Source organism: Rhopalosiphum maidis, chromosome 1 (assembly GCF_003676215.2).
Source record: "Rhopalosiphum maidis isolate BTI-1 chromosome 1, ASM367621v3, whole genome shotgun sequence".
NCBI classification, from domain to species: Eukaryota; Metazoa; Arthropoda; class Insecta; order Hemiptera; family Aphididae; genus Rhopalosiphum; species Rhopalosiphum maidis.
In genome coordinates this window covers 11,231,686-11,246,867 of record NC_040877.1, presented here as the reverse complement: position 1 = coordinate 11,246,867, position 15,182 = coordinate 11,231,686, and the positions used below count along the sequence as shown (strand labels likewise).

At 25.2% G+C, this 15,182-nt stretch overlaps 2 protein-coding genes across 4 annotated transcripts; one reads left to right on the top strand and one right to left on the bottom strand.

The window, feature by feature from the left end:
- Positions 1–1,000: 1,000 nt before the first annotated feature.
- Positions 1,001–5,203, bottom strand: LOC113560479 (ribosome biogenesis protein BOP1 homolog). Of its 3 annotated transcripts, none has more exons than XM_026966366.1 (13): positions 5,064–5,203; positions 4,845–4,969; positions 4,617–4,768; positions 4,441–4,558; positions 4,039–4,374; positions 3,802–3,969; positions 3,548–3,722; positions 3,203–3,412; positions 3,036–3,139; positions 2,698–2,871; positions 2,515–2,614; positions 1,283–1,478; positions 1,063–1,216 (listed from the first exon to the last, which is right to left on the bottom strand). In XM_026966366.1, the coding sequence occupies exons 2-13, from the start codon at positions 4,950–4,952 to the stop codon at positions 1,063–1,065; spliced, it is 1,995 nt and encodes a 664-aa protein (XP_026822167.1). In that variant the 5' UTR covers positions 4,953–4,969; positions 5,064–5,203. The 3 variants fall into 3 exon arrangements, with proteins under 3 accessions (XP_026822169.1, XP_026822167.1, XP_026822168.1); XM_026966367.1 differs by having other exon boundaries at positions 5,060–5,161; XM_026966368.1 differs by having other exon boundaries at positions 1,001–1,216; positions 4,845–5,132.
- A 3,509-nt stretch (positions 5,204–8,712) lies between these two features.
- LOC113548426 (NADH dehydrogenase [ubiquinone] 1 alpha subcomplex subunit 13) lies at positions 8,713–13,957 on the top strand. The gene is made up of 5 exons (XM_026949299.1): positions 8,713–8,865; positions 9,045–9,167; positions 10,429–10,579; positions 10,668–10,879; positions 13,736–13,957. The coding sequence occupies exons 2-4, from the start codon at positions 9,071–9,073 to the stop codon at positions 10,873–10,875; spliced, it is 456 nt and encodes a 151-aa protein (XP_026805100.1). The 5' UTR covers positions 8,713–8,865; positions 9,045–9,070; the 3' UTR covers positions 10,876–10,879; positions 13,736–13,957.
- The last annotated feature ends 1,225 nt before the right edge of the window (positions 13,958–15,182 follow it).

Genomic DNA, 15,182 nt, shown 5'->3' with positions numbered 1-15,182 from the left:
TAAATTGTAGGTGGAATACATCATTTTTACTAATTTATGTAGGTGTGTAAAAAGTAATTTATAAAATAACAAATAACAGTATCAACAAATCTACATTTCAATTATTATAAACAAAAAGTAGACTTGATTAATATACATTATTTAACATTATCTACTTTGGAATTTGATTTGTAGCAACAAAGTAATCGGCATAACATGATACAGATGAATATGAATCAATACACAATGAAAACATTAGTTAAATTATATATAGATATATTAGGAATAGATAACATTTTAGATTCTAAAAGGAACGATGAATGCATTGATTTTACAATTATGTATGTTATTTTTTTGTTATTACTGTGTATACTGTATTCACTCATTTTATAGTGAAAATAAAGCTTGGATCTTTAACTATGAAAATGGTTCCCTATACTAAATCATATCTAGTTAGTACTTTTGGGAAGCCAAAATTGGAAATTCGTAAAAAAAAAAATTAGAAAAAATGACATTTTCATGAAAAATCGTTATTATTTTTTTTTTTTGTGCTACACAATGATTTTGATTTTTGTAAAACAATGGTAATATAAATAATATATATTATGCATCATATTTCCAATGCTATTAGTAAAAATAAAATTATATGTTTTTAATATTATTAATTATTATGCAGTTGTCAAATTAATTAACTCATCAAATTTTCTCTGTGATCTTAAAGCTAAAACAAGTATAGAAAATAACTTACCAAAAGATATATTCATATATTATCACAATATCACATATTATCAGATAAATAATTCCTATAAATGCAATATAAACCAAACCTGTTTTATAATATCAGTATATCACTGTAATTCATAAATGTGTCAACTTTCACCATTATCCTTCACAGGCCCAGTTTCTTCTTTACAAAATTAAGACATTATATCATCAAACATAGATTTAAAAATAAAATATAAGTTGATTAACTTAATTATCATGCTTACAAAAGATCAAATTTTGTTTAAAAACATTAAAATTCAATGTGTATAATCAAGTATATTTCAAAATTATTCATTATAAATTTAATCATTTTAAAAATCACGTAAACAGCCTAATCGTTTTGTCTGCCCCACAACTAAACACCCATGGTTCAGTAGGATGGAATGTCACACCAAAAATTCCAAAATCTGAGCAATCTTCATGTTCCTTGAGTAATTTTAATGGGACAACTAATGGATTTTGAAGTAAATCACTAAAAATACAAAAAAAAAAAAAAATAATAATAAAGAAAATTAAATAATAAAACACAAACACTTACTTATAGACCATTCCATGAGAAACAATTAAAGCTCGATCATCAGAGCCAGATGCAAACAAAGGATAACGTTTATGGAAAGCAACAGAACGTACAGCTGTTGAATGTAATCTAAGAGTTTTGTATGGTTTGGTAGAAAGATCAAGATCAAACCATAACATTTTTCTGTCATACGTTCCAACAATAAGATTGTCGCCACCTAAATATCAATAAGATTACTATAATGATAATAGAATAAAATATGATGTATTCAACTAGTATACAAAGTAATAATTTCATATTAACTTTAACATTTCAATTTAAAAACCAACAAATTAGGTATTTATAGAATTTAAGGCAAAATACAATTTTAAAATATTACAAAATCAATTAAATAATAAAAACAATTAACTCGTTGTCTTCTGCTATCGTGTCATAAAGTAATTGTTACTTATTTGTAATTAGCATTAAGTCATGGAACCCTAACTAAAATTTAAAGAAGGCCTTTTATTTTGTATGTACTTATAAAAGTTCTTTCTTCAAAAAAAGTGTTTTACAATAAAGTAAATTTAATGAAATACAGTTAGGTAGTCATATTTTAATGTAGAAGTTAAAGGGTTAAAAAAAAATTACTGAAAATATTTTCATAATATATAAATAATAAATATATTAGAGCATTAGTCATGAAATGAGTTATGTAGCAATATTTTTTTTTTTTTTTAAATATTTACATATAATAAATGTTTTTACAAAAATTAGATAATGTTTATCAAAATTAATATTGTATAGCAGCTGATAACAATTAAAAAAAGCTTATGTAGAGTTTTTCACTATATACAGTTATAAATAAAAAATGTTGCAATCTCTATAATACAAATTAATTCAATGAAAAAGGCTTTAATAGTATAGTTCAAAATAAAGAATTGCAAATGTTGCACTTAACAGTTTCATTTTTTTTTTTTTTGGTTACACAGTTCAAACACATTTTAATCCAGTTTCTATCAACTCTACTTTAGTTTGTTTTTTTCAAGTGCATTGATTTATATTAATAATACAGAATACATCATACCGTTATTTAGTTTTTTATACAGAAATAACAAATAAACAAGTAACTATTGTATATTGCTCTGTATCTTGTACAGATTTATTAGCTACTTTTTTAGTGGTAATTTTAAAATTAATAATATAATGTTTGACACATTCTTAGTAATTCAAACACAAATTATTAAGCTAATTAAAGTTTGAAATATTTATACCTGGATGGATAGCCATTGATGAAATCCATTTTGCGTAACTCATTAATTTTTTGAATAACTCTTGTTTAACCAAATCATAAATTCTTATATTTTTTTGAGTCTGAAAAATAAAATAGCAGAGTTATTAATTTTTAGTTATAGTAAAAAATATTGATTATTATCATGACATGAGGTTATTATTACTGCAACAAATAAGAATGGCCTAATTGGGTGGAAAAGAACAGATTGCACCAATCCTTTAGATTTAGCAAATGGTAATTGTGAACGTCTAGTAGACATTTGATGAATGAGAACTGATCGATTAGCACCATCAGGCATTACTGTAGCTGCATAATCTCCTCGACCATGCCATGTCACCTGAAAAATACAATTTATCATAATACTATCATTAGTGGACCATATTAAAAATATTTATAACTGTTATAAAAAGTATTTTTTAGTCTTATACTCTTATTAATTAAGTTATGAATTATAAGAAATTTAATATTAATCAATATTTTATTTTAAAATTATTTAATTACCTGTTTTATTTCTTTAAAATGATTCAACACGAGACGAATGCCGTTTTCCCATTCTTCAGATGTTGCATCATCCCATTGAACAACTGCTTTTACCTTATCAGAGACTAAAATAAATTGTATAGTTATTATCCACTAAATAACAATAATTATTTCAAATCAAAACATACCAATAGATGCTTGAACAGGTGGTGTGGATAAAATAGAATCTGTTTTGGAAACTATTAGATGATCACCAACACCTGGATTTATGATTAATAATTTGCGATCAGCAACAACTGCAACCAATGATAATGCTTTGTTTGGGTTCCATTCAATACTACGCACTATACCTCCAACTGGTATAGTCCTCAAACAACGACCCGTACTAATTTCCCATACTGGAAATAATTTTATTTTTATTAAACAAATACATAATTAGTTTTTTTTTAATAAATATGTAACACTTATTATTATTAATTATAAATAATAAATATTAAATTCAAATCAAATTTAAAAAAAATAATATATATTACTTTTAATAGTCATATCATCAGATCCAGACAACAAATATTGACCAAGTGGATCAATAGATATACAACGGACCATATCAGTATGACCATTAAATACCATTGATTGAACTGTAGGGAAAGGTTGTAAATCCTTAGGACTTGGTAATTTAGGTAATAAATCTTCTGGTTCAATAGTCAACTACAAATAAATTAATGAAATTATTTAATAATTGAATCAATTTTTCATTTAATAATAAAATATACAAATGTATACTTACTCTCATTTTCCTTGCTCTAGGACACAAATACAAATCCATACATCTTGTGAATCTCTCTTTGATAAATTTGGGATATGCTGGGACTTGTCTAAGGCTAGAATACTTTTGCGGTACATAATGTAATTTGCGTTTCCAAGGAGTTTCTTCTTGTTTTTTCCATATCCTCATCTAAGTAGAAAAATATTTATCACTGTTTTTATAATTGTATAACATAAAAATACAATAATGATAACTTACTTCTCGTTCATTAAATAAGAATTCAGGAGGAGGATTATAAGACTCTGCATGCGATGGTAAATTTCTTTTTGGTGCAGGTATATGATCAGTAATGCGCCTCATATTTTTATCTTCAGCATCATCTGTGCTCCACATCATATAAAAACTACGCTCACGTTTCTTTTCACGTTCCCTTCGCTTTTGTTCTCTAGTTTTAAGAAGACCAGCTCTTATTAATCTAGCATAACGTTCAACTCGCTGAGCTTCCTGTCGACTAGCAATGAATGACCGTTTGTGATCAGCTCCATTACGAATGGGCATGTTCATTACTTCTGATGTAAACCATTCAATCCATGGCTAAAAATACACAAATGATAATTTTCAAATAAACGTAAAAACATTAAATGTAACAAAAAACACTACCGCATATTGCTCATAGGTTGAATCTGGTATTTTACTAGATTCTATTCGTTGAATCAATTCTACATCTTTATCGCTTAAGACAACATCTTGTCCAGTTTGTAAATCTCTAACAGTACGCCTATAACAACCAAATTATAAATGTACGTTTGAAATAATCACTGACCAATGATTCTTACCAGAAATCAGGGTTCTCCATTTTTTCCATAAAATTATCTAACTGATCTCCGCGTTCAGGCTTAATGATTTTATTACCATCCCAATCATAACCGACATGTGGATATTCATCATACCAATTCATTGGTATGTTTCCTACGGTGTTTCTGATGTCCTTAAAATTTAATATACAGATCATCAAAAATCAATTCAATATTTAAAAATTGAATACCTAGGTAATAAAAACCCACCTCTTCGTCAGAAGTGTCCATTTCTGCTTCGTATTCAATATAGTCGTTTGCTTTTTCAACAGGCGGTAGACCGCCGTTCATATCTTCGGCCGACTTGATGTCCTCCATTGTTCTTTTTTACAGTTCTGTATTAATATTTTTAAATAATAACTTATTATAATGATTATCTACACGTTTTAACTACAAATATAACGCATTGTATCAAAGACAGATACCTACTTAATAAATAAATAACTATAATAAGACGTTTGAACGTTTAGCCGTGTGCGCCGAGTGCGGTAGACCACTAGGTCCGTGTCTGTGTTAAGAAGTCACATGGATTTTCTCGTTTTCTCGTTTCTAACATCTTGTTATACAACTATCAAAACCACATTATAATCATAGTATCGACCACGATGATAGTGGTATCGACTTAATCCGTGGTTTAAAGTAATGCCAACGTTGAATAACAAAACGCTTTAATAGACATTTCATCTTATCAATAATTACAGATAAAAAATGATTATTAGAATATTAAATTAATGTATTTGAATTGTATTTTAAAAATTACTTTTAACAGTTATTCATTCTTTTATACATTATGCATCTATTTTCTAATAAAAATAACTTGTTTGTTGTTACAAATAGTCAATAGATCATCAAAATCATTAAATAATAAAATTAAGAAATGTACTTGGGCACTTGGCCTTAGTTTTACTACTTTGCGATAAATATGTACAAGCCCTGAACAAATGTCCGGGAATAAAAGTCCCAAATTTAATAGTTATTAAGTTAAGTCACTAATAGTATTTGATTAAGTGTTAGGTCTAAAGACTAAGGACTAACTATATTATATTATGTTATAGATTAACACTTTAATTCGAAAATAGTAGGTAAATTACAAATGTATTATACACATTATCTTTACTTAAAGTGAATTTCTATGGATAATAGTTTAGTTATTTTGGCAATCGCTCAGCCTGTGTCTGTGATATCCTTATAATGTTTTAAATTCAACAATTTTTTTTTAGAGAAAATGTGAATTTAAAACAAAAGGTAATAAATTTCAACCAGATTTGTCATTATAAGTAAAACGAAACACAAGTTCCAATTTCACATTAAAAATAAATGTAAAACATATTAATTATCTATATATTTTATTATTATAATTGTATTTTGTAATAATTGTACTGTTTTTTGAATATTTTGTTTTATTTAGGTATGTAAAAATATAAATAACTTTTAAAATAAATGTATAACCGTAAATACAATACAATATTATAATTTAGGTAAGCAAATATTTGAAAATGGTTATTATTATTTTATTAAATATTAATGTAAATCGAATTAAGTTTCATTAATATATACACATATATTAATATTAATTTTAAAAAATAAATTTTTACCGAACTTTTTTATGCCTATGCGTATATTGTTAAATAATATAAAAATCACAATGCTAATAAAAACAAAGATATAAATGCAGTTAAGTTTACACGCGATTTTTTCGATTTTTTTCTTCCCAAAATGTGTGCTTTAAAGTACTGAATACAAAAATCTAATTAAAAAATTCTCGTAAATCGTTATTTTGGAAATTATATCTTTCCAAAGCTTACGATTTTACGGATTTATGCATGCATGCGCAAAACGCATAATACAATGTTAAAACCTCAAAATTTTCTGAAAAAAAATTCAAAATGGCTATCTTTGATTTTATTGAAAATACTCGTAATCTAATAATAAATTATTTATTTAACTTTTTAACCAAAACATTAAATTAAATTAAAATATGAAATACTTGTATAGTTCTTGTCACTATGAGTCTTTTGAAAAAAACATAAATATAATATTTCCATTATTTCAGAAAATATTGCAATGAATAAATCCTCGTGGGACATTTTGCACGTATTTTATTATTTTATTCCTGAACACGCAATGAATAAATAGGTTTTTTTTATAAAATGAGCTTTATTTTTAAAATGACAATCTATACATTTAACATTTTGTACAAAAAGTAATATTTTTATTTAGACATTCAATAACCTAAGTATATAAGTTCATGAGGAAATCACACATTTATGACACCTCTTAATACCTATATATTATAAACCTATACCTAACTAGGTTATAGGTACGAATAACCTGAACAATCTAAACTTCATTGTTTCGTAGGTTGTAAGATAACTGGATAACTTACATAGGTAACTAATTTTTAATATTTAATGTAAAAAAAGGTACATATGTATATTGACTTATTGTGTATACACTAACGTTCTTATGTAGTTATGCCCATTAAAAATATTAATATTATTTACGATTTTTATGTATATATTTTACATTAAATTGAAAACTTCCAGATCCAATAATTACCCATAAATCATAGTCTACACGCAGTAGGTAATTTATATCATCGAACAGAGCCAATCGCTATGATTTGGATATTGAATCTGTAGACCCTTGTATAGGGAGGGATGAACTCCATACATTATAGTCATTATATATATGTATAAACACACAAATTACTAGGAGTGATATAAATTACGAACATTTGTATTAGAAAAGCCATGAGATGGGTGACTGCCGCATTCGTCGGTTCTTGTAGGAACCACATGAAGTCATGTCTTTATGAAGACGCCCGTGGGTTGGCTGGCGGCCTCCGAGTCTATATATAATTTTGGCTCAGATCGGTGCTCATGGTTCGTCTGCCGGCTCTGGTACTTGTACCGGCTCTTCAAGTGTTTCCCTGATAATCGCCGGTAGGTTCTGTTTCATCGTTGTGTCTAGAAAGAACGGTTAGTTAGCACAAGGCAAGCATTTTAATTGGGATGCTTTCATACAACGATACCGAATACTTTCCTAGTATTTAGTAAGTACTATAATAAGTGCTAATAATGTAATATACTAGGTATATTAAAAATAATTTCGTTTTGATTAGTTTCGTAGAAATGTGTACAGCGTTAAGTTCAAATTTTACTAGTTTCAAAAATCATATTCATAGATTAAATAATTTATAAACATCTATATTTAGATTTTGGATGAAATATTGCATATTTTGTTATTTTAATAAAATTATTATATACATAATATTATATACTATATGCAGTATAACTATAGTACATAAATTTAGTACCAATGCGAAAAACAGCTGAAATAGAAAACTAAATTACATAATAATTCAAATAGTTTTATAACATAAAACATGATTAATCATATTATAACATTAACTGTCATCTACTAGTACCTTTACGATAAACGCAAAAGCCAATTGACGCTGACATTTGTCAACGACGATTAATGATTCTAAAATTTTAATGAGTAAAGTGGACATGAACTAAAAAAATAATGCGTTCCATTCAGTTTTATTTATTATACATCACAATATTGTTGGTTCAGAGTTATTATAGTGGAATACTGTATAGTATTATGTACAGCCTAGCTGTACAGGGATGATTCTGAAGCTCGTTTAAGGGGGTGGGGAAAATCGGAAATTTATTAGGTAGGTTTTTATTTCTGAATGTCGAAACTTCATATCCACGGACGGACCAGTCGGACCACGACTATGACACGATTTGTGTTGCCGAAACCGGACGAAACGATAATCGATAAAAAAAATTACGTATTTTTAGTTTTTATAATCGTGTTTTTGTTTATAGTATTGTAATAAATCATTATTAGAATTACAAATATCTCTGACAAGATAAATCAAATTACATTTTTAATTTGTCATGCAAATATTGCATATATTATATTATTATTTTTATTACTACCTATAATACTAAAATAGGTAGTTATTTAAAGTCTTGGACTCATGGTGCGCTAGTAGTGCCTGAAACAGCTGTTTTAGATATTTTACCGGTCACATTATGGGAGTTCGATGTACATTATACAAGTATAAAACTGTGATATATATCATAGATCATATCACGGAATAATAAATTCAGCGGTCTTATCAAAATTAGTATCACTTTATTTTTTTTATTCTTATAAAACATACTGCTTTGATCATCAACGTTCAACACTCGTCCTTCATAGCCCGTCGCTTGTAAGTAAAATAATATAATGCATAAATCATATATTATACTATATAGTACCTATATATTGTCTTTGCTTTCATTTGTTTCTGTGTTGTCTGTAAAAAATTACATATTTTTATTTTAAATCTACAATTTCTGTTTTACTTATAACTATTAAACATTTTTTTTTTATGTTTTTTTCTACTAGTATTTTGTAATAATTTGGAAGTTATCATGGCGACTGCTGAGCATGTAAAACAAGATATGCCCCCTAAAGGTGGCTACCGGAAGATTAATATTGCTCGAGTGTTTCCTAAACCATTTGCCAGTAGTAAGTAAATATAATTGTTACTCTTGTAAACTTTAATCTCTGCTATCAAATCACTTATAAGTTATACTATAATAAATGTTAAAAACACCAACTTTTTGTCTAAGTATAAACAAATATTAAATTCTTCCTTCCCTAGCACAAAATATCATTACATGAAAACATACTATCAAACTTACTGTTTAAGCTTTAAGGTTAATATTTTTGGCATTATATTGTTCATCTACATATTTACTTACATGTCTATATATAACAGAACCAAAAACATAATTATTTAATTTGCGATAGCCATGCTTGATAATTTATTTAACTGATACAAATATGTAATATCTAAAATATACTTTTGTATAAACAGGTATTAGTTATTTTATTGAAGCTTATTTAATGTATTCTATTAAAATTTAACATTATTTATTTTGTATGACTTTGGTACAACATTTATAATAATTATTAGGATAAATTATAAATATATAATATAGGTAGTGTTAAAACACAGCACAATATAAACATAAAATACAATATACAAATATAATTTGATAAGATAATAATATGTTGAATAGTATAGGTGTGTAATGAACAGAAAGTACTACTATGTACTAGTTCTGTATGTTTTCTTTAAATTTTCATGTTCAAGGGTTTCAACCATTGAATTAAAAAACTGTTTATTGTTTGTTGTAAGTTGTTCTTCTATTTCATCTTTTAGAAATTGATTAAGGTATTTTTCAACAATGTGTATAACTGTTTGTTTTTCATACCCTGATACAGATTTCAATCTCTATTTGTTCAAATATGTTTTGTTTATCCATGTCCTGTAAGAAATATATTAAATATAACTTTATCCCTTATAGGAAGATCAGAACTAAGGATTTGTATTGTTGGATTTTGACTAAGTTTGGTTTGTTAGGGTTGCTGAACGTTCACGCAGAATTTTATTTTTTAATTGAATCAAATTTTTCTAAAGTACATTTTTGAGCAAGTTTCTAAGGAGGCTTTTGAGATTTTATAATCTAGTTAGAATCAGTATTTGTGTCATAATATATTGAAAGTTAATCATTCAAATTGCATTTTGTCCATTCTCGTATTAGTGATTTTTATTGACTTAAGTTCTCTTAAGTTTGCCTTTGTATACTTAAACAGGAGCTATTTTTTTTTCATTAGTTTATTTTTGTGCGTACCAGATTTAATATAGAAATAATGTATAAATATTTTATGTTACATGTTCTATATTTAATAAAGATTTAAAATATTATTATTTTAATTTTAGATAGAGCATTGGTTGGTACATATATAGTTTGCACTGGGGTTGGTTGGTACTTTTACCTTTTAAATGACAAACTAGTTGACAAATATCAAATTGAATCACGCAGTTCAATTATTGCTTTAACACCACTTTTAGATGCTGAAGCTGACAGAGAGTAAGTAAATAGTACTTTTTTAAAAAAAATTTTTTATGGCTCTTAGTAATTAATATTAATAAACCAATGTATGTTTATATTATTACAGATATTTAAAACAATTAAGAAAAAATCGTGATGCTGAGGAAAAATTAATGAAAAATGTCAAAGGATGGAAAACAGGTACTTTATATGGTGAACCTGTATACAAGACAGTTGATAAATCAAAACTTGTTGATCCTGGTTTGAATGAGTACTATGTGCATTCTCCCGATAAAATCTTGTATGACCGAGCCTACTGGCATAAATATTTATAAACAAGTAAGTATTGTGTTATTGAAAAAAAGATGTTTTGTCTTCATAAGAAAATTGAGTTTTGTCTCCAAACATTATTAAGATCGGACATTTGATACCCAAAAGTTCTTTGATTATATGACATTTAGTTCTATTCAAGTTTTTAAATCATTATGTATAATACCTTTAGAATCATTCAAGTTCATTATTTCATTAACAATCAATATTATATTTAATTTGAATGAGTAATTTAATGTTAAATGATAATAATACAGAATTAAAATATTTTTTTATTATTTTTTAAATAATTTTAAACAATTTTTAATATATAATAATTATTATTAATTAATTAGTACAAAATTATATAATATATAATTACAAATAATTAGAGAAGTCCCAATTATTATATTAGGTTAAATCAAAGTATTATGAAAATGTATTAATTTTATTAATTTCTTAAAAATAATAATATTAAGTTTAAAAATTCCAATTGAATAAAAAAATTATAAATTTATTTTTAGATCAACTAACTCATGTGTTTTAAAAACCATAAAATGTCTTTATTAAGTTTATTATATCTAAATCTTGTATAATATTATTTTATTTTATTTTCCTCAAAACTAGTATTTTGTCATCAATTGAAATTGTTTCATTACACAATTTTTTGTGAACACATATCTACAGGATTCCTAATTCCACTTTTTTTTGTTTATATTAAATAACTTATTTTTATTACTTTTTGTTATTAAAAACTCCATATTTGTACTTAAGTTTGCACTATTTGTAAGTGTTGCCACTAAGTGATTACTTCATCGTGTCAACATAAATGTAAATCCTCAAACATGCTTATTGTAAAATGTATTTATAGATTATATGTATAAAAAATTAAGTTAAAAAAAAATTTGTACTAGCATAAAAAAATATTACTATGTTCAGTGTATAGAAATAGGAAGTATAAAATATTTTATCAAATCAGTTAATCTTATTAGTTTTTGATATACCATGTGGCATATTGTATGTATTTGAAAACACTATCATTCACTGTATTAAATATTAGTAAAATTTAAAATTAAAATTTTTTTTTTTTTAATTTAAATTCAACTCGCATACCTGACTAGCTATTTAGCTAGTACATTACAATTCTTGATTACTTACCTTATATTGATTTTTAAAATATGTTTTGTTCTTAGTTATGTATTTGTATTATTTTTATTTGCATATTAAATTTATTATTAAAAATAATTGTTGTAATTAGTAATTATTAATAAAATTATGAACTTGAATGAACCTAAATAAATTAATATGAATAATCATTTAAAAACTAGATAAAACCAAACATTCTATAATAAAAAGTACTCTGGGGACTAAATGTCCCATATCTAGGAACTCCCGGGGACCAAATTACTTATCTTAATAATATTGATTAGAGACAGAACTTCTATAAACTCAATTTTTAAATGGAGATGATACATCTTAAAATCTATTTTATTATCTTGAGAATTGTATTTATTATAATTAATACATATAAAATTTAATATCTTACGTTTTTAATTTAATATTTTTTTAAAAAAATCTTTTAAATTTTGTTTTGGAATAATCATATCTTTAAAAATGAAAGTTCAAATTGATCATATCTGTTCATTAAAATAATTTTAGCAGTGGGAAGCTTAAGTTTTTAGTTGGGGAGACATTGAATAAAATTACACTAATACGCTTGGATTCCTCCCTTTTTATTTTACCTATTTGATAATACATTTTATTTTTGTATGAGTAATTAATAATTCCATCGTTTAAAATGACATAAATTATATCATCAACCATGAGGACAAACTACAATATAAAAACAACAATATTAAGAAATATGTAGGTACCTATCGGCTATTAGTAATAGCTATTTACAGGGGTCGATGGCATAACAATGCGAAGGCGATGTCGATAATTGAGGAAATTTGAATAGCGAGATTTGTCTCATAGTAAAGATAGTAGTAATCCTTACTTACATTAAAATCCCCCCTGAACCCGCGCCCCCACAATTGAGATATAATACAATATTTGGAATGACCTGCATGGATGTATCGCACGCATCTAATCTATTTTAATAATTCTTAAAAACTAACTGTATAACAAAAAACCAATTTTAACAAATATTAAAACATATATCATTTTTATAATATAAATGACGTTAAAATTTGTAAATATTTCATAAAACAAAATTATTTTTCCTGTGTTCTAATTTCTTTGTGGGTAGACGTTGTCTCATTGTCTCCTATGATGCTTTGCTACTGAATTTTAGTATACAATAAAATAATCTATGGAACTTAATAAAATAAATTTCAAAGTTTATAAGTAGTATTGAGTGTATATTTAATTTAAAAGTTACTAAATATCTTAACAGTTATATGAAAAATAAATATAAGAATATTACACAGTGTGAAATATATAACAATTTAATTTGATAAAAAGTTGTTTTAATTAATATTTTATAGATTGTCAGATTATACTTAGAGTTGTAAATTACAATCATTAGTATGATAATTTTGTAGGTTAAATATTCTGTTCAAATATCATTTATTATTTATTATAAATAGGAAAATATGAGTAACTAATAATTCATCTAAGTATTAATAACTTATCTGATCATTTTGAACCATTGTTTAAATATTCCTCACAAATAAATGTTTAAGTTAGAACTTAAAAAAATAAATATCTTACATTTATTTGATTGAGATTTAGTCACTTGCCATTTTTACTAAAATTAATAAAATATATTTTAGTTTATATAGATGTGTAATAACTTATAATATAATAAAATGTATTATCAAACATGAATATTACTTTTTAAATTATTGACATTTTCATCAATTTTCATGTATTATTTTACAGGTATCTATGCAATTTCTACAAGAATGAAAGTCATTACAATACTTGTTGTATTACATGTGTTTAGATTCAATAAAAACGTGTATTTTTTTTTTTTTTTTTTGATAGTAACATAAAAAATAGAAATAATAATTTAAATATGTTTATTGAATATTTTGTAATTGAAGCTTCATTAAAATATCTATTAGCTGAAAATTGAGATTGAAATAAAAGAATGAGTGTATTGTTAAAATATTGTTATTTAATGACCTATATTAAATCTTGTAAATCATTTGTATCATATCAAAAGCAAATTTATATTATATTTTTAGTTAAGTTTATTAAATTAAATTTTATTTAAATACAGATAAATGTAAAAGTATGGCTTAAAAGTAAAAATATCTATAAACTAATCATAAACTTAATTTAAGTAGTAAAAAAAAAAGATATACTGACATATTGTTATTATTAATATTTTATATTTTATACTGCATTATTAAGGTTTTCAATAAGATCATTATCCTTTTACACAGAGTTAATTCTAAAAAAGTATTTTGGCTGAAGATATTATTTTTATTTCAATAATAACCCAATTAATATTCTTAATCATATAACTAATAACTGCCATAACTGTAAATATAAAAACCAAATTTGTAAAACAACAATTTATATATATTTATTAATAATATGCATATGCACTTTGCATAATATTAGCGTTAGTTCAGAGTTGATGAAACAATGGATTCAGGGCCAACTTCACACTAGTTCTACAACAAATATTGTACTCTAAACTAATATAATCATAGGCGCAAATAGGGGGGAGGCTTTAGGGGTTAAGCCCTATTTTTTAGATTATGTAATTCGTAAATTAACAAATTTTATTTATCGTAGTATTATTTTTATTATTATTGTACATTGTAGACTTATAGCCATAAACCATAATACCTACCAAGAACTAAGAATAATAAACTTTATTATTACGGAGTCTATTGTTGCAGGCTTCAGCTCATATTGATATACCATTTGGCTATTATATGTCATATTTTATACACCTATTATACGGGCTATACTATAATAACTAATAGGTTCAATCCAACCGAAGAAAACAGCTCTAAAAATGTATTCTATAATTATATTATTTTGTTGTTACTTGTTGCTCTAAAGCCATACTTACAGTAATAATTCCTATTGTTTTCCTAAAAGTTAAGTGGTGTATAAATGTATAATATATATTATATTATATATTATCAATATAATTTTGACAACTATTATAACTAGATGAAATAGCACATTTAAAAAAAATGTTTAGTAAGTTTTATTTTCTGTCAATATTGTAATTAAGTAAGCAGTATACGATATACCTACATGTTGTACTAAAACATTGTTTAGGTGTTAATTACCTATATAAATGCTTCAATGCTTCATTCAGTAACTAGGGCTTCAGCCCCCCCTCCCAAATCTCTAACGCTAT